The following is a 21,325-nucleotide window of genomic DNA, read 5'->3' on the forward strand; positions in this document are numbered from 1 at the left end:
AGGGTTTGCCTTTACATCCTACACCCTTAGAGAGACTTTTGGATTTATTTTTTGCCTATTAGAAAACTCCTGAACCGCATCCAAGGTCTGCATGGTGTCTAATCTCAACCATCCAATCTAGGTCGTTAATTTTCTCTAATGCGCTTCGCCCCTTTGGTTGTAACCCTTTCGTGTGCCAAAATTTCCATTATAGGCACATTGATCTCTATTAATAAGTTGAGCAGATGCGCCTCTGTGCTCCACCCACCCTCTGCGATACAAGAGTCAATTTCTACCCTAATGGTGGACACTCACAGGAGGATATGTAATCCCTTTTCCACAGATGGTTATCACTGCCAAAAGGTAGATGATAGTTAGAAGTGATATTGACCTCTTTATCATTCAACCTAAAACACAAGGACAAGCAATTTCCGCATTGAGCTTAAAATTGTACGTACGTACCACCCTCCAATGTAAATTGAAGACAGAATAATATCTTGCAGTGGTTTGTATTAAATTAAATTCTCACCTAAATTCCTGCCAAAGTTCTATATTAAGTAATCACTAACGCACCTACCTATACACCTCACTTCAGAATAATAAAGAAGAATTATCTTGGATACCAAATGGAAGTTAATTTTGCTAATCATACCATCATCATTAAATCCTTTTTATGTCCTTTATGTATTCCCCTACTTGCCCATAAGACGACCTTATCGTCCTGCACGTATCCTTCAATTCCCTTCTAACTACTTAATTAAAAAAAAATGCAATTTATAAGATTTTTTCTGGGTATTTTGTCCAGTATAACGTTGTAAATAACAAATAATACTTAAAATTCATTTTACTGGATTTTTTTCTGATTCCCTCAACGCGCTGTTCGACAGCGATATGCAATGAAATAGTTAACACATGCTGTTGATTTATTAAAACGACGCAGCAAATGTTTCGCATGAATTTTAGTGATTGATGTTGCATATTTAACGCTTTACTAGTGATGTGTATTAAATACTAATTTTATGTTTCGTCTAGACCTAGCCAAACTGTTGTTTTGTTATGTACATGTACATAAAATATGTACCAGGAGGGGTTTTATAACGAATATTCTCAGTCAGTGGCAGATGGTTGTTTGCTTTTAATTTTTGCAACAAGAGTTGGTTAAATTTATTGAAAATTTGTATGAATTTATTTATTTATTTATTTAGGTTATTAAAATTGACCTGAAAAATATGTTAGAACAGCATTTAAAATTTTAATCAAAACTTACTTTCTTTGAAATTTTTTTTTTTCAATATCAATGAAAAGTTTTAAGAAATAATTTTATTTCATTCAGAATGTTGCAAACTTAATCATGTGAGAATTATTAGGTGTTTGCGGGATTTAAATCAATATTTTTAAGAGATTTTAAGAAATATTTTAAGTGAAAATTACCTAAAACCCTTCATCAAAAAAATCTTTCCCAGCTAAAAAAGTAAATAAATATCAGTATAAAATAATTTCAGTACACCCTGTATAGAATTTCCCCTCTATGTGAGAAGAATCCTTTCCCCTCTACGAACGTACAAACAATTCTCTCAAAAAATATTGTTCAAATAATAAAATAACTACCTTTTTCTTCTTTAAAGAAATTAAAGAAACACTGAAATCTTTAATTTTTCAACATTGAAAAGTTTTTTTTTGTGTGATTCTTTTAATTTTGCCCCAAATATTTTTAAGGGAAGTATTTTGTGTGTGTGTGTGCGGGGTAAACTCACCTATTCGTCATTGGTGGTGGTGGTGCTACTTGTTGCTGATGTTGCTGCTGTTGCTGCGGTTGTTGCTGCTGCTGCTGCTTAGCGAGAACACCCGTATTGGAGACTTTCTGCTTTGTTGCCTGCTTGTACCGACTGAGGGCAAAGAAGAGCGAAAGCACCGCCTTTAGACGACCACTTTGAATGTCTGTGGCCGTTATTGCATCCAATCCCCCGACACAGTTCAACCGGAGTGTGGTCAGGCACGCTTTCACGTTGTCGTGCTGCAGAGAAAAGGTACAAAATATAACAATAAATAAGGCGTACCGTGTATGTAAATTTACTTGCGTGAGTGGCAAAATGGGACATATCCATCAAAATCTGGGTGGAGGGAAAGAAGAAAATTCAAAAAACGAAAAATGAGATGTTGAGAGACAGCCGGAAAATATACATGAATTCATTGCTTGTGTCCTCCCCATCGTGAGGCGCGAACAATGTGGACTTTTCAACAATTCCCAGAATGGTCCTACTCACAGAGCGCAGTGAACATGATTCATGTGGCGTCTGAACTTGATGGTTTATTTCTTCTTGCGCGGGCAAAAGTCTCATATATGTATGTACGATGTGACATTACCCAGCCAAAGTGCAAGTTTCCTTATTTGGACCCATATTTCACTGCAACTCACTGTGAGAGCGCACATATTAAAAGTACCTACTCTATATCTTTTATTATTGCCCCAATGGTACACACAGCAATTCACGGCGAGGAAAAATGATCAAAATTCCGCTTAAAGCCCACACGTTGCATTTTTCACCTTCTTGATAAACCCCAAATCGGATGCTCCATCGAGAATGCCTGAGCACGCAATATAATTGCTATAAGATGACATTTTGCATAACAAATAATTGTTTGCAAGTTTGATGCGCTCAGCTATATACCTACATAATACTGCTCCACAACTTTTTCACTGTAAATAACTATTCAATTGTGCACAGTAATAAATTGTTTGTATACATTACTTAACTTCTCTCGTAGTCATGACACAGATAATATTACTTTTTGTTTTCTTTAACGTACAAAAAAATGCTGTCTTTGAAGATTACGGAGGAATTGAATTTCATTTCCAGCTTCTCTTCGTGCATCTCTCTATGCAGGCTGTATATGCATATTTTAAGGCAGAGCGAGAGGAAATACAAAAAAAAGAAAACAAATAGAAGAACAATAGAAAATAAGGTTGAACGTTGAGAGAGAACGAAGAGACTCCGTGGAAAACCTCAATGTATTGTATTGAGTATTTAAAAAATTCTTTCCAACCAATACATATTTTATTTACATTAATTTAAAGAAGAAATTGATAAAGATTATTCTATTTTAGTTTCCCAACAACAATGACAAAAAAAAACATGGAAAACTATTAAGTGGAATAATTGCATAAGAGTAGCTTTATGGAATTGCAATCTAACATTAACGAGGAAAGTGATGTGTTGTGTATGTAATTTCATGATTAAATGACTGCTGTAATAACACAGACAGCTTCAATCATAAAATAAGATATTCTAACATGATTATATTTCTCAAGACACCAAAGAATTTTCCAATGAATGGGATTGAATTACAATTTTTATTATTGAAACTCGGCATGGGTGCCTTGTAGGTGGTTTAGTATTGGTATTGATTAATTGATTAGTTGTTAAAATAATAACATTTTTTATAAAATAAAACACATCTTATTAGGGAAGAAAATTCAATCAATTGTGAGAATAAAAAAATCGCATAAGTATGTCTGTTCTTTTACAAATCATCCTAATGAAAAGAATCCTTTGAACTATGTTTTTCTATGCTCATAAGCTTGACTCTTAGCTAATAAATCTTAAATTTTCTCCAACTAATTTGAACAAAATGACGTACATTTAAGAACATTCAACTCACTTTTATTTCCATTCCTCTTCTTATAAACAAAACAATTTAATTTAATTCCTTTATTTAAGTATCTGTTTAAAATACCAATGACCTAATAAAATTCGTACCTTTTTATTCAATCCGAGGTGTTTAAAGAAAAATAACGAGAGATAAATCTCCAAGCAGGAATGTTCTTTTGACGATCACTTTTACATTCTTTTAATGAGTTCAACATTTAAAGCTTAGCTTTTGTCTATTTATATTTTAAACAAATAAAAATATATATAATTATATAATTGTTTATTCACATTCCATTCAGAACTACACACTTTTTTTATACAACTTTTCTCTACAAATTCAATTTGCGATATTATTAATGTAATCACTTGCAACACTTTTTTTAAATAAATAATTTTAATTTAACTTTTAATTAAATTGCAAAGAAAGGTAACTCTCTGCATGGAGAAAATCAACAAGTGTCCACGTGTTGACCAAGATATTATAACTTTTTCATGAGACTCTCGCTTATTGAAGGAAAATAATGGGGAAATCCTTAATTTTAAAAACTCCGTAGGAATTGAACTTCACTCTTAAGCACGATGCAGGTCTTTAATTTAAATAACACACCTTTTCTGTTCTTGAATCTCTTTAGAGGGTGAGAGAGAAACAATTGATGCCACATCGCACCATTGTGTGTGGTTTGTATTGAAAATATATTGAAAAAAGAAATTCTAAACAGTTAATTAAGTTCGTGACAGGAAATATGGTACATAATTTAAAATGTCACACATCGTAAAAGGCTACAATGTAACGGAGGTGAAAATTCCTTTAAATATGTAGGTAAAAATATATATATATATATACAAATAGCTTAATAAGCCTTTTCTTGTCTGAATAAGAACTCATTATTGTCTTCTTGATTCTCCTTTTATACAGCTGAATGTGAATTCTTTTTTCTATATGTAATAAAATTTAACAGACAAATCTGTCAGGGTCAATGGCAATATTTGCGAGACCACGATGCTATGAATAGTAATAAGCGAGAGTCATGCAACACAAAAAAAGTGGAATAAAATTGAAAAGATAATGAATAATGAATGACTTTAGAAAGAAAAAAAAATTGTTGTCTGTGTACACGGGTAATAAATATGAGGAAATTCCAGAATGGGAAAAAATCTCACTGGAGTTTGCTAATATACACGAAGTTTATCACTTTGGAGATCACAAATAACTAACAATAAAGTTGAAGAAAAAACGCGGTACAACTCCTGAGCAGAAGCGCACATGAAGCGCGTGAGATTTGTGAAACCGGAGACAACCTTCTCAATCGAAAGTTGATTTTAAACTAAAACACTCCTCAACAGTTTATTTTCTTCGGACTGACTGATCAGACAGTAAATAAAGGAATGGACACAGAGAACTTATACAGATGATTTCAAACACTATAATACTCTTATATATTACATAATACATAATCATTTGAACAATCGTTGGTGGAAGAGAACATATTGTAGGAGCGCATTGACCAATTCGAGAAGAGAGCCCTCTCGACGGTCAAATGTAACCCTCTCCTCTCCCTAAATTCCTCTCTCTCCAATAACGGTGCTGAGGACTGCAGCTCAACTGAGAAAGATCAGTTGGGCTGATGCTGTGAGAGCGAACACACGTCACCGCAGACTGTGTTCCTCTCCAGCATGAAAAAGGGCGACAGTCCCAGCCCGTAAGTGCGCGATATTTAATTAGAACGCCTACATATCAGAAGTGGGATTGATTCCCAAGTTCGCGGAAAAAGTGAAGTGGAAAAAAAAGTGATTTGACTCTCTCTCGTGCGTGAGTCACAACATTGCAAATGGACATCATCAAAACATTAAAATCATGGCAGAAAACATTATGTGAAGGAGCCACGTGCACGAAAATCGGAGAAATAGTGCGGAAAAATGTGTTTAGTGACTGCCACGTGGTCATCGGAAAAGTTGTGTGCCGAAAAATGTGTCCGCGGGGTGAATAAAAGTGTGTGATCGAGAAAAAGGTCCGCGTAGAGAGTTCCGGACGCACGTGGGAACACGTGCCATAATCATTGTGGTTCCAGCCGGACAATGAAGAACACAAGTGGGAAATTCGAAAGATTCAGCGATTGGCATCGTACACGGCTAACAATGCGGCCTTTCTCGACACCCTGTAAGACGCGTGATCGCGTGATTGGGTCCCGGAATGGATTTGGTGTTCTCTTCGCGGCGGTTCCGGACTCTAGAGAATCCTCGAGTGAGCTCAACGGGAGACCGCGGATGTTTTTCAGCTAAAAGATTCTCATGTCGCATAATGATGAGCACGGGAAGTTCAAAGAAAAGGATCGTCGGCTGCGGATGGATAGATTGAACAAGAATTAAGTGCGGAGGACCGCTGGCGTCACCTCAGGGAGCTCCTCTGCGGTTCCAGTGCCAAAAATGTGCCGGGAAAAGCAGTGACGCTGCAGTAAAGGATCATCTGACGTCGGAAAGGAATGGGAAGCTCCACGGAGACCAAAGTTGCCTGAAAATGGTGTGCGGTGTCGCGGTATTAGGATCAAAGGCGCCAGATGGTGAAGTGAATTCCCTCAAAGAGGAGCAGCAGTCTCAGGAGGATGAATATTACGAATATTTGGGTTTCTCTAAGGGGTTGCCGCTCTAATAAAACGTGACGAGATGATCCCTGGAAAATGGACGATGTGGACAATGAAAATTGACGATTGCAGCTATATTCAGTGAGGAAGGGTGGCTACTGTGATGTCCAGAATCGCTGTGCGGTTGCTGTGCGATTCGCTGTGCGGGCGGAATGCAAAATTCACGAAAGAATGTCATCAGTGGAAAATTTCGAGGATCTATCGCAATAGAGAAGTATAAGTGTGAATGTATGAATGAATGTGGGGCCCCAGTGTGACTGAAAGTGTGAATTAAAGTCATGGCTCTCATGAGCCTCCTGAGTGTGTCTTTCGGGAGTCAATTAATGTGTGATGGATGTGATGTAATCTTCCGAATAGTGATTGCTCTCCGCTTTAGTTTTAATTTCAGGAAAACGGCGGACATCCCGTGTGAAGATGACAAAGGTCGTGGTGGTTACGGGGAGATGTGCAATTCCAAATGCTCTGGAAGCAATACAGCGATTCTGTGGAAGGTGTTGAGATGCGCGCACATAAGATGAACTTCAGAAACGGAGAGCAATTGCGCGACTTGTTCTCAAAGCTGTGGGAAAGATGAATCGCTCTCTGGAAAGTGAAAGGTACATCTTGGAACACCTATGTCACCACCCCGAGTATATCTTGAGGGATTAGTGAGTGTCTTTTGGATAATAGACGAACTGGAAGCATGTGAGGTGTGCTTGAAAGCAATGGAAGAAATTCACACAGACATCAATAAGATTTTGATCAGCTCCTGATGGACATTTCAACCATTCCTGTGCCCAAAAAGTTGAGTTTTGACTGCCTCAGTGATTCCGTCGAGGAGAATATCCGGCAAAGAAGAAATCCAATCGAGAGATTCCCTCTCGGAGAAGAATTGAGAGAAGAGATGTCTCGATGAGTTTCCCAATTAGAGTGTTGGTAGCGCTAACAACTCCATGGCAGCAGACCCATCGAGTCCATGGGAAATGAAAATGATGAACGCGGATCTGATGGTGGCAAAGGCGAATATCACGCAACTTCAGGGTGAAGTGGAGCACCAGCATCTCATCTGGAGGAACATGGAGAAGGACTACACGTCAAGATTGATGGGCTTAAGGATCAAGTGGGGTATTTTAAGCGAAATGCCATAAAGTTGAGAAGCACTTGGCGGATTTGCGGAAGAGGGAGGCAATTGTCAAGGAAGGTCTCGTGCAGTGCAGAAATGAGAAGAAATACGAGAGAATAAAGCACGAGGAGAGTGTCCGTTCGCTACAAAGGAAGCTGGCAACGGTGAAAGAGAAATTCCGGACAGCGAGTAGTGACTACAATAATGACGTGAGCGATCTCCAACGACAATTGAGTGAGGTTGTGCAGTCAATGACGGGTGTACCGGATATTGCCCTCAATGAGACACTACAGCAAAAATTGAAGCGTGAAGGAGGAACTTGAAGCGTTTCCCGAGGAGGAGAATAAAGAAACTTGAATTTGAGATCTCTGGCTATGGGAAATGGGAAGAGGTGTCCACGTTAGCGATGGCACGACTTTCAAAGCAAGTGGATCTTGAGAAGGAGGTTGAGCACCTTAAGATACTGGGGAAGAGTTTCTACGATGCCGTGGGGAATAAATTGTTGCGTGAGGAGCAAGTCATCAATCTCAAGAAGAAAAGTTGGTGATCCGCAAGCTATACTCAACGCTGTGATTTTCTGCCATCCGACAATGAACAGAAGAGCGTCAAACTAATCTGAGAAGATAATCGTGGAAAAGGCGATGCGTTTATACTGGAAGGTCACACACAGGATGAGGCCAGGAATATTGGGATGAAACGTCTCCAAGTGCGCGAACTAAGTAAGTTCCAGGGAAATCCTTATAAGCATTTGGGAGAAGAATCTCATCGTTGAGGCGCAATATAGAGAGTTCTATGGGAAAACTTTGAACTTCATGCTTGGTTAGAGTCTGAACTCAAATGTCATAAGTCTCCGGGAGAACATTGCGAATGAGAGTGTTTGAGAGTGCTGGAAATTTAGATCATTAGCCTTGGCTAGAAATGCTAATTAAGATGATAAACCGAGGATGTTAAAAGTTTCACGGATGTCTCTGTGTGAGGAAAGGCAAATCTCTCGGCAATTTGAGTGGAAAATCCTGGGAATCTGCGGAATTGCTGAGGATTTCCATGCCGATAGATTTAAGGTACTCCAGAGAAGCTGTCAAGGCACAAGGAGTGGTTGTGAAGGATGCACCCCAAACACGACAAAGCTGAGGAGGCGGCACAGAAGTCATAGAGGATGACTTGAGGAATTGCGTTGCAAAAGTGAAGTGGCAGATTAAAAGCAAAGAAGGATCTCGGCTGACATCAAAACATAAAGCGCTGTTTGGAACAAAACGTGAGTAAGCTAGTGAGGAAGATGCAAAGAGGTGGATTGTTGAAATCAGAGAGGCTCAACAATCGGTAACCTAGGAGCGGCAGTTGAAGATCCATCGCAGATCATCGTTGGCGGTATCGGGTGAGTCAGTTCCAGTTATTCTTAATTTTCCAAAATTAACTACCTTGTGTAGGGTAGTCAGTGATAAGGGTGTAGTTAGTTAAGATAACTGTGAATAGTTAAATAAGAGAAAATCCTGGCCAGGTATAAAAGGGTATCAAATAGAGTCATTCCCATTCAGGTGAAAGTTTTAAGTGTGTAGTGTGTGAATGGGAATGCGTTGTGACAAATGCGTGTGGAAAGGTTCGACAACTTCCACTAGATTAAGGACGCAATAAGTCACAAGAAAGTGTTGAAAAAGGGCCTCTCATGGATGTCAAGTTTCGTATGCGAGAAAGATCGCATATGTCTTGACTCCATGGGAATGGTCCGAAGAAGTTGAGAGCCATCCAGTGTATTTTTCTACGCACAGTGGTTGACTCTTGTAGGTACTGGGCCTCATGAGTTTAGCTGGTGTGCGTGGAGGAATGCCAAGGGATGTTGTGGTGGAAACGAGCCACCAATGGCATGAGTGACATGCCAAGGGAAGCATCCAATTTGAAGTGATGTTTTACACATAGTGGTTCACCAATGAAGGTTTTGGGCCTCATAGGTTAAAGCTGCTGTGTGTAGAGTATCATAGGGATGCTAGGGTAGAACCGAATCTACCACTGACAGATGTGTTCTGTCTTTCAGTTCTGGAAGTAGAACTGAGCGCTCATAAAATTGCGGAATTTTAATGGTATTCGCGCCTAGTTCTGATTGAGTTCAACGGACCTTGGTACTCGCGGTGTTATGGGTTTAAAGGAACGGGTTAGTTGAGCTACGCTCCTAGCTCGGGTTCCTACTATTCACTGTGAGTTGCCAAGGGACGGCAACAAGATCAGAATGGCCGAATGTAGGAGCGCATTGACCAATTCGAGAAGAGAGCCCTCTCGACGGTCAAATGTAACCCTCTCCTCTCCCTAAATTCCTCTCTCTCCAATAACGGTGCTGAGGACTGCAGCTCAACTGAGAAAGATCAGTTGGGCTGATGCTGTGAGAGCGAACACACGTCACCGCAGACTGTGTTCCTCTCCAGCATGAAAAAGGGCGACAGTCCCAGCCCGTAAGTGCGCGATATTTAATTAGAACGCCTACAATATGTACATATGTATATCTCCTAGTTATATATTAATTGGGAATAAATAGATGGCAATAAAATATGAAAATCCTATTTGATTAAATTGTTTTAATAGGCTTTAATATTTATGCAGCATTTAATTATTGTTTATCTCCTTACAATTAATTTATTATTAAACATCATCAATTCCCCCCTAGTTATCAACTTTTTTTTCTCTCCTCATCCCAAAACACTACAAAAGTTGCTTTGAAAGTTTCAGGAAACAGCATAAATTCCGAATTAATTTTACAGTGGCGTCACGCAGGACAGCTAAGAAAATTGTCTCAGTGCGAAGCATTGAACAAAGTCTACTCCTAATAATTTTAATTTTTAGCTGTGATTTTTTTTATTGATTTGTAAAGATAAAAAATCATAATTTTGTAACCAAAATTGTTTAATTTTTTTATTTAAGCAACTAAGAACAAGAAGGTTGATTTTTTCAAGCAATAAGATTATAAATTAACGAGGTAAATTGGAGCATACATTTTTGGCGTCACGGATACATTTTTGGCATCACGCACACATTTTTAATCGTCACGGATACTTTTTTGCGTCACGGATACATTTATGACGTCACGGATACATTTTTTTGCGTCACGGATACATTTTTGACGTCACGGATACATTTTTGGCGTCACGGATACATTTTTGACGTCACGGATACATTTTTGGCGTCACGGATACATTTTTAATCGTCACGGATACATTTTTGGCATCACGCACACATTTTTAATCGTCACGGATACATTTTTGCGTCACGGATACATTTTTGCGTCACGGATACATTTTTGGCGTCACGGATACATTTTTGACGTCACGGATACATTTTTGGCATCACGCACACATTTTTAATCGTCACGGATACATTTTTTTGCGTCACGGATACATTTTTAATCGTCACGGATACATTTTTAATCGTCACGGATACATTTTTGCGTCACGGATACATTTTTGGCGTCACGGATACATTTTTAATCGTCACGGATACATTTTTGGCGTCACGGATACATTTTTGGCGTCACGGATACATTTTTAATCGTCACGGATACATTTTTGGCGTCACGGATACATTTTTAATCGTCACGGATACATTTTTGGCGTCACGGATACATTTTTGACGTTACGGATACATTTTTGGCGTCACGGATACATTTTCAGGCGTCACGGATACATTTTTGGCATCACGCACACATTTTTAATCGTCACGGATACTTTTTTGCGTCACGGATACATTTTTTTGCGTCACGGATACATTTTTGGCATCACGCACACATTTTTAATCGTCACGGATACATTTTTGCGTCACGGATACATTTTTGCGTCACGGATACATTTTTGGCGTCACGGATACATTTTTGACGTCACGGATACATTTTTGGCGTCACGGATACATTTTTGGCATCACGCACACATTTTTAATCGTCACGGATATATTTTTGGCGTCACGGATACATTTATGGCGTCACGGATATATTTTTGGCGTCACGGATACATTTTTGCGTCACGGATACATTTATGACGTCACGGATACATTTTTAATCGTCACGGATACATTTTTTTGCGTCACGGATACATTTTTAATCGTCACGGATACATTTTTTTGCGTCACGGATACATTTTTAATCGTCACGGATACATTTTTAATCGTCACGGATACATTTTTTTGGCGTCACGGATACATTTTTGCGTCACGGATACATTTTTGGCGTCACGGATACATTTTTAATCGTCACGGATACATTTTTGGCGTCACGGATACATTTTTAATCGTCACGGATACATTTTTGGCGTCACGGATACATTTTTGACGTTACGGATACATTTTTGGCGTCACGGATACATTTTTGGCATCACGCACACATTTTTAATCGTCACGGATATATTTTTGGCGTCACGGATACATTTATGGCGTCACGGATACATTTTTAATCGTCACGGATACATTTTTAATCGTCACGGATACATTTTTTTGCGTCACGGATACATTTTTGCGTCACGGATACATTTTTGGCGTCACGGATACATTTTTAATCGTCACGGATACATTTTTGGCGTCACGGATACATTTTTAATCGTCACGGATACATTTATGGCGTCACGGATACATTTTTGACGTCACGGATACATTTTTGACGTTACGGATACATTTTCAGGCGTCACGGATACATTTTTGGCATCACGCACACATTTTTAATCGTCACGGATATATTTTTGGCGTCACGGATACATTTTTGCGTCACGGATACATTTATGACGTCACGGATACATTTTTAATCGTCACGGATACATTTTTTTGGCGTCACGGATACATTTTTGCGTCACGGATACATTTTTGGCGTCACGGATACATTTTTGGCGTCACGGATACATTTTTAATCGTCACGGATACATTTTTGACGTCACGGATACATTTTTAATCGTCACGGATACATTTTTTTGGCGTCACGGATACATTTTTTTGCGTCACGGATACATTTTTGCGTCACGGATACATTTTTGACGTTACGGATACATTTTTGGCGTCACGGATACATTTTCAGGCGTCACGGATACATTTTTGGCATCACGCACACATTTTTAATCGTCACGGATATATTTTTGGCGTCACGGATACATTTTTGCGTCACGGATACATTTATGACGTCACGGATACATTTTTAATCGTCACGGATACATTTTTTTGCGTCACGGATACATTTTTGGCGTCACGGATACATTTTTGACATCACGGATACATTTTTGACGTCACGGATACATTTTTGGCATCACGGACACATTTTTAATCGTCACGGATACATTTTTGGCGTCACGGATACATTTTTGGCGTCACGGATACATTTTCAGGCGTCACGGACAAATTTTTTTGGCGTCACGAATACATTTTTAATCGTCACGGATACATTTTTGGCATCACGGACACATTTTTAATCGTCACGGACACATTTTTAATCGTCACGGATACATTTTTGACGTCACGGATACATTTTTGGCGTCAATCCAAACCCTTTACCTTAACCTTTAAAAGGGAATAATTTAAGGGAATTAAAGGCATCACATTAATAGGTACGTAAATAAGGTTTAAAAGTACATTTTCCAAAAACAAAAATTTACGCCATGCGGGATCTCACTGTATATAGAGAAATTCCTAAAACTTTCATTGCACCCAATGTATTATGGAACAATAATGCGGGAAGCTCACGTCTAATCCATTTTATCTTTCTTTACACTCCAATAGGCATACACCATCATATTCTCTACACATGGGAGGATCAATGAAATTTATTTTTCACTTCAAAAAAAAAGAACAACTCGTAAGCCCAGCGTGGAATAAAAAGAAAATTGATTGGAGTATAATAAAAACATGCTGTTTAACTGAATCCTCATGTAGACGACCTCATTTTTGGCTTAATATCGCACGCGCTCTGGCATCTTTTGCAGTCTGTGATGCAATCTTGAGCATGTATTTAGCATCAGACGTTTACATGCTATTTTTAGGCTGATTTTTGGTTCTAATGAAGCTCCAAAAAAATTTAAATTTAGGGTCTTGTGAACGCTTTCGCATCAAAGGGTTCTTAGCTTACTTCTTGTTATACGTTTTTTTTTTTACTAAACTGTGAAAGATTATGTCGTATGCGTTTTAATATATTGCCCCTAAAGAGACTGATGAGCGCTTTATCGTCGTTTTTTCTTCATCAACTCTTCAAGAATGACAAGATTAATTGATCCGTATTTTTATATCCAATCTTCTATTGACACATCACTCGTGGTAGCTTTGAGAACCTTATTACGGTCTTTTATAGGTCACGAATCGTTTGATTTTTTCTCTGTGGATGTTTTTTTCCCCTTAAATTCCAGCTTAAGATAACGTCGTGTGCCATCGATTTGAAGAAAAAAGAAAGACCGACAAAAAAGTTTCTTAATTTTTCTTGGGAAAGAATTAAGATATTTCTTGAATTTCAAACTTTTTCTTTAATAAGAAAATGTCTTGAAAGAATTTATATTAGCGAAGTAAAATCTAGATAATGATCAACGCATAGAGTTTTGTTGGCAAAAATATTGAATAACTTCTGAGAAAATTCCAGACGTATGATCTCCTATTGGGAACATTTATACATTTTATCGTTAATCTCTTGAGAAAATTCAATAAGTAATTGTACAAAATTACTCAATAATGCAATTCTCTAATGGGGCAATGTGTCATGCTTCTTGTATGCACCCAATATATTGTTCATCAAGAATGGCAATGAGTCATATTTAGGTGGAAGAACAATATGCTGTGCAGTTCTTTAAGAAAAAGGGTATGTAATAAAAAAAGATATACAATATCCTCACCATTTGTTGCTGTGTCTTGGGCTTCTTAACAATATCAGGTACTTTGAAGGATGTGACAGCCTCTATAACTTCCGCAAGGAGAAGACCATCCCTACAGTCGGCAGATAAATCTGCGACTCTTCTTTTAGATTTTGCACGTTCTAGGTAGTAGTTGGCCCAATCCGTGTAAATCTGCATGAGTGGGAAAGAGAAGAAAGCTTTAATTATCGCTGAAAGATTTATTTTTAGTGTGTTTTTTTTTATGAGGACCTGAGGTAAATTTTTTGGGTAGTGAATGGATACATCGTCTGACGATCCTTGGGCACTCACGCACTTCCCCAACATCTTAGTGGTTCACTAACTTTTTGGCGCCGCTTCAGTTTTACGTTAAAATTAACATTTTAGCGGGAATAAGAGCGGCAAAACTCACACTTTTTTATACCCTTCCCTGCCCGACGATGTATCTCACACACCGATTTTATCTCAATAGTTGCGTCTAAATTTATGTCTTTTAATATTAATTTATACACGATGAAACACAACTCATCCATGCACCCGGGGCACGCGCTCCATCTTCTTCCCCATCGCAAGATTGACTCGTTTGAGGCACATGATGTTTATTAAATTCCAAAAATATCTGATTTTTACAACACACATCGGTATAAGGAAGGAAACTTTTTTTCCCTCCTCTAGGGTACCTCCCTCACATCAGGTAATTGAACTTTACCACGCATTCGGAATGCACATGTGCCCATGCACTCAAATCCCAAAGTTATTTAGCTAACGATTTCACGTGAGTACGAGGGCTCGGACTTTCGAGTACTCTGAACGTTGATACCACTGCTTCGGTGATTCGAAGCATCGAAGCGTATTCGAAGCACTGCAAAAGAACTGCTTCGTTTTTAAAATGCTTCGATTAAGTACTCTGCGTAATCGAATACCACTGCTTAGGGAAATACAACCATATTTTTGTTGGGAAAGAAAAACTTTTCCTTTCTCATTTTCCGAGCACATTCACATGATAATCGTCTGCCTCCAAAACGAATCAGAGAAAGAATCAACAAACAATGGATGGAGAATTACAAAAAAAAAACTCTTGGCCAAAAAAAATTCGGGAATGAGTCAATGAGCGAGTGAATTTAATGGCAAAATGGGTGGGTGACAAATATTTATACTGCTCTCGTGCAACATTTGTCAGGAAGGAGCACAAAAAAATGGCACACACACAAAAATGTACACAGAATATAATATTTCGAAATAGGAAATTAAAATGTTTGAAAATGGTCCTCACGAGACGACAAGCACGACTGAACTGCCTCCACCAAGTACCATGGTACGCTTTTAGAACGCCACGATGGAAAGTTCATGTGAACAACACTACACAATATTTTCAATGTGTATATAGTGAATGAAAATGCGTGGAAACGAGATGAAAAATCAACTTTATGAGTATATAGCATATAGGGATGTTCGTACATCATCATTATTCTCTCCGGAGACTTTTCATCTTGTCTCGTAGACTGCATAAAATGATGAGCAGAGATGGAAAATGAGTATTTTGCTTTCAGAATTCATCGAGAAAGCAAAGATCAAATTAATGGGATATTCAACTGATTCACCCTGTTTTGTATTTATACAAACATATACGGCAAATATAGAGCATAAAAGACTATAATTAGACTACCAGAGAAGATGTCGCAACAACAAAATCCCAAATAAATGGAAAGAGATGCTTAATTACCACAAAATACTGCAACTTGATACACCCCAGACGTATTTTATACCGTGTAGAATATTCTTCACAGGGATTTAAGGATATAGGTCCTTTAAATTCATGCTTAGATTTTTTTGGTTTAATAAAGTCTATTTATTAGGCATAAAATTAAAAGAAATATTCTACAGCAGGAACCCGCAGTGTAGCAATGGAAATGAGCACACTGTAAAAAAATATAATTAGGATAATTCCTTTTTTTTTTAGATGAAAAAGGAGCTTAAGCGATGTTGTATGGGAAAACATTTCGTACAAAGAAACAATTTAAAAACGCATCATCAGAGAGAATAAAAAAAACTATTAAGGAATCGTCAAAGAGATGTTTTATTTTCCATTGAGAGAAACAGAAAAAAAATTGCCAAAAGTACAAACAACTTCATGAAGAGACACAAAAAACAGAGTAGTGACGTCATTGTTTCAATTTTTAGGCAAATCTTTCTAGACTTTTCCCAGCAGATCCAAGCGGATAAACTTTTTTCTTTAACTTATCAATAATCAAATTTTGATCAAAATAAACATTCATGTTTATCTTTGTTAATTTAACTTAATCTTACTTACTCAAAGAAAATCAATTCCAGAAAATTGAGAAAAAACTTCTGCATAACCCACAAAAAATTTAAATCGAATAATCTAATTTAACTATTTAATAGTTTAATAAAAATAATGTAATAGGCCATCCAATATTATGTTCTCTGGAGCATAAATAAAAGGTAATCGACACGCGTAGTGAATGACTAATTGCAAGGTGCCACACCAACATGTGAGTGAACACCAATTGCTACATAAATTGTCTGATGAACAAATTGAGTTAAATATTGGACATTTTTGGCGCCAAGCGTGTAATTTAATTCCCCTTCGTGTCTTTTATTAACACAGCACACAGAAGAACAACCACAGAGGAGAAAACATTATGCAATGGGAAAAATGCAGAGATTGCAAAATATATTTGGCATCATCAAGGAGTGTTTACCTCAATATATCCCTGGATGTTGTCGCAGTGATCGAGTAGGGTGATGGGTGCATCGAAGCGTGGTTCTTCGGGTGTTAGAGGACTGAGAAAGCCACTATCGCCATCGCTGTGATATGAGAATGGACGTGCATAGATACTTTTGGTGGCCATGAAGCGATTAGTGAAGGAGAGTGGCGCCAACATTGGTGGTGGCTTATCAATTTGCCCAGCAATGCTGTCCCCGGAGTCAAGGGATCCCGATATTGATTTTGGTAGGGATAGATTGACACCATTGTCCGTATTCTCCGTCTCTTGGTCATAAATCACTTCTTCGTTGCACTCACTACTACTCCCCTCGGGCTGCGTGTTCTCATTCCCCTTGACTGCGCCCAATGCTTGTTGTTTCTCATTAATGAAATCAACGTTCGGGTCAAAGAGGCAATAGTTCTCCATATGCTTCACTGTTCCCTTCCTCGGGCGTACAGGGAGATTTTTGAGGATTGTCCTATGGGGTGTGAGTCGCCCCTTGGTCTGTGGGATCCCCGACATGGTGGCGGTTGGGGTGGTGGCTCTTTCACGGGGCCCAAGCATTATGTACTCATTCTGAATTCTCGATGAGTACCTCTTGATGGGGGGCTTGCCACCTTGTTGTAACTCAATTAGTTCACTTTTTGTTTGCTTAGCCAGCACCGAGGGTGGATGACGATACGGTGGCGGTGTGGCGGTTGGGGTAGACGGAAAATCCCGAAAGAGTTCCCGAAATGTGAAAGTAGATGTGCGTTGTTCAGCCTTCGCCACCCTAATTGGCGTCTTCTCAGATTTGTTCAGAGTCACCTTCGGGGGTGGCCCCAGTGGCAAACATGTTTTTTGGGGTCGCGTATTGATTTTTTCCTCTTGCTGCTTCCACGTCACACGGGGAAATCTCAAATTTGATTTGATGCACCTCTCCTGGCTGCCCTCAATTCTACTACGTCGCGCATCAGCAAAGCAATTTCCTCCCTCAATTTCCTGCGGCGCTGATGTACTACGACAATTTGGATTTTCAGCATCTTGGCGATTTAGGCACCTCCGTGGGGTACTAAGGGGTGCCGATGAGGGTCTCCGCTTAATTGTGCCCGTCGATGAGCTAGGGGAATCCCAGTCATACGACGGCCCCTTGGGATTCTCAACACGATGATTTTTCCTCGAAAGGGGATGCAGGGCCCTCCTCGGAATCATCTGATTGAACGACGTCTCAGGGTGATATTACACATTTCCTCCGCACACCCCCGCGTACTCACATTGCACTTGGTGAAATGAGAAAAACACCCTCATCCTGCTGTGCTTGCAAAAGCAATAATAACACACCCACACACCACATTATTTATTCTATATGGAATCCTTCCTCACAGAAAAAAAGGGAGAGCAATCACTAAAGCAAATTTATTTGCATAAAAAGCATAAAATTGAGCATGTTAATCAGAATTGTTCTTATACACACACACTTTACGTGAAAATTGGCTTTTTAGGAGCATCCCCCTTTTTTGCACCCACACACATCACATCACTGAACAACCTCCCAATGCGGTTCACCTTTCAACCCAACCACTTCATAATGCGGAGATACTGATCCTGTATGAGATGAGAGAGTAAACACGACACCTTTACACACATCCCCCAATCATCCCTCGCAAATTTTGCACCTTTCACCTGGACGGGCGGCGGTTTATTGTAGTCCTTTGATGATGTTTAACCAACCACTCGATTATTCACACTGAACGTACAAAATGCAGTGAAAGTGCTCAATATGAGTCTGAGGAGAAATGCGTCATGGTTGGGCTCGCGTTGGGCTTATACTTTATGAGGGAAAAACCCAGCCACACCGTCCGCAATTACATTTGCTACTGCTATATATGAGAAAAGTCTCCCGACGTTTTCCACCCTTCGCTATATACCTACATTTATATGTATGTACAATTCCTATCCAGGCTGTGTTATTCAGAGAGTGGAGATATGCGCAGAACCATCAAATTGCTCCACACAAAATGTTGTGTTGTATATAGTTTTTGGCACCCCTCTTTCACACAACAGTACTTTCTCCCTTTCATGCCCACAAGTTCATGGCTTACACCCTCTCTCATGGAATTCGCATCCTACTATACAAGCCCTCGGGCTCCTCTGGGTGCTTCATGGATTATGGCAAAATTCAAGTGCAGGCGAGTAAGGGTCGATGTGAAATGGCTAAAAGAGTTCAAAGGCATTTCCACATGGCACAATACCCGCAAAAAATCGCACCAAAAAAGCGAAACATAAATATTTCCCAACACAAGATTTCCGCCCTCTATACCTTGGATTTGTGCTAACACACAGGACGTTATTTTTCCTGCCAGATTGAACATAAATATGCCAAGGACTCGCTTTTCCCTTTTTTCCCTTACTTACGTAGGGTATACATAAAAATAAATCTACAAACACGGAAAGATCATTTAAAGGTGGGAATTGCACAATCACATGCAAAAGTCCTTTTAACGTTTACAATCCTTTGAATTCTTTTGGCAGAAAAAAAAATCATTTCTTTATGCTTTGCTTTTTAATTATTCGGGAGTTCTTTATACGAAGTCTGTACAGGAAATTGGAGTGAATGGGAACAAGTGTTTCTTGGGAGGTTTTAAAGTTTTTGAAATAAATGGTATTAATTTTAATTGTTTTTTTTTCTATTTTTTGGTGAAAAAAGAAAAAAAAATGGAAGGAAATTCGACCTCAATGAATCATCAAGTTTTATCAGGATTTTGACTCTATTCACCCTATTAGACTGAAGGATATTAATTTAAAAAAAAAAAGATTTATTAATGTTTTAAAGAATTTTTAATATTTTTTGAGTCGATTCTGTCAAAAATCTTTTATTCTCTTTACAACTCGAAAGTTCTTGTAAAATTCTGACAGTTTTAATTAATTAATCATTCAATTGTCGTACTAAAAAATAAAAAAATAAAAGATATCCTTTCCATAAATCTTTTAGAAAATTCTTAATAGGATACATGGAAAGTATTTTTTTTCTTTCAGAAACTACAGAAGAAACTCAAAATCTTGCAAATTTTACAGAGAATACCAAATATGTTAAAAACTCTAATTTTCAAAGAGTTTTTTGGCAAAATCGATCCCTAATTAGAAGAAGATATAAAGATTAAGCGAATCTATAACTTGAATAATCATAAAACGATTCTTTTTAATTTTATTAAAAACCTATAAAACCTTTGTCTACATTTTATTTAAACGCTTCTCCATCAATCCTATTAATTTTTATGTAATATTCATGGATCCTGTTAAAAACATTTAAACACATTTTAAAGCTAGAAAGTCAGTTACAAAACTCTTTTCCAACAAGAAGTCAACAATATGTATTATCTAAGCCCTAGTATAGTGCGTATTATGTACGTTATGCGATATATTAGGATCTCCCTTACACCATATGCTTTTATATAAATATTTTTCATGAAAATAAGTTGTGCTGGAATGGAAAAAAAGAATTCCATTCCTTTCACATATGCATGGGCTTTTGGCTATTCCTCCATCAAGCTGTTTATGGATGAATGAGAAAATCCACTTCTGAGGGAGAAAGGCGAAGAATGGCATTTTCCGCATATTTTTCAACCACAACGGGGGACGAAAAATATGTCTTTAATATAAAATCGGTGTTGAAAAAATGTTTGCATTTAAAATAAAAGGAATGCCTGGGTGTCAATACATTAGCGGAAATAATTCTATTACGCTTCAAAACACCACATTGTACGGGAGGTTCCATTGAGGGTGGAATAGAGGAATTTTCATCTCCTTTCCCACTATTTATGGTGATCTCTTCTTGTACACGTGTACACAGTATTTTATTGTGGGTGAGGGTGCAATGAAGAAAAAGTGGTTGGGTGTGGATTACAAAACGACTCCAATTGTATGATGCTGGGATGCCTTTTCATGGGATGAACAATAATACTTATAGAAGGGACGAGAAGAGGGATGCTGAGTTGAATGATTGGGTTCGTTTTCCCGGGACTTTCACACTCTGCGAAAAATCCCCTTCATTTCATTTTGCATATCAATGTCATTTAAACCCCCTCTTTGGAAATTACTTTAATTAAAATTGCTATGCATTTTCAACCATCCCCCATTAGGCTATGCTATATACATACAATTTTTGACTGTATGGGGGTTGGATCAAATGATAAATTGACATGGATTTTCATGTGAAAATCGCTGTTCATAATAAAATATGTCGGGGGGGGGGGGGGGGGGAAATGTTATTTCAGTGTGAGAGACATATTAAGGGAAATTTTCCTACAGCACATTCCCAAAATATGTGTATGGGCTATAAATAAAGGGAGATTGAGGGAAAAAATTCATGAAACCACGTGCTGAACATGCGCACAGTCGATAATGGTAAATCCATAGCATTAAA

General features: G+C 38.3%; 1 protein-coding gene across 5 annotated transcripts in view; it reads right to left on the reverse strand.

The window, feature by feature from the left end:
* The window catches only part of LOC129788932 (protein sickie), a 105,503-nt gene extending 86,936 nt beyond the window's left edge, over positions 1–18,567 (reverse strand). For 2 of the 5 annotated variants that reach the window (XM_055825396.1, XM_055825395.1), the window contains exons 1-3: positions 16,918–18,567; positions 14,198–14,368; positions 1,734–1,993 (exon numbers count right to left, since the gene is read on the reverse strand). In XM_055825396.1, coding sequence (XP_055681371.1) covers positions 1,734–1,993; positions 14,198–14,368; positions 16,918–18,114 — 1,628 coding nt within the window. In that variant the 5' untranslated portion in view covers positions 18,115–18,567. Of the gene's footprint in view, positions 1–1,733; positions 1,994–3,737; positions 3,887–14,197; positions 14,369–14,446; positions 14,932–16,917 lie in introns of those variants that run through there. The other 3 variants (XM_055825397.1, XM_055825398.1, XM_055825400.1) reach the window with 3 other exon arrangements.
* Between the last annotated feature and the right edge of the window lie 2,758 nt (positions 18,568–21,325).

This window comes from Lutzomyia longipalpis, chromosome 2 (genome assembly GCF_024334085.1).
Source record: "Lutzomyia longipalpis isolate SR_M1_2022 chromosome 2, ASM2433408v1".
Classification (NCBI taxonomy): domain Eukaryota; kingdom Metazoa; phylum Arthropoda; class Insecta; order Diptera; family Psychodidae; genus Lutzomyia; species Lutzomyia longipalpis.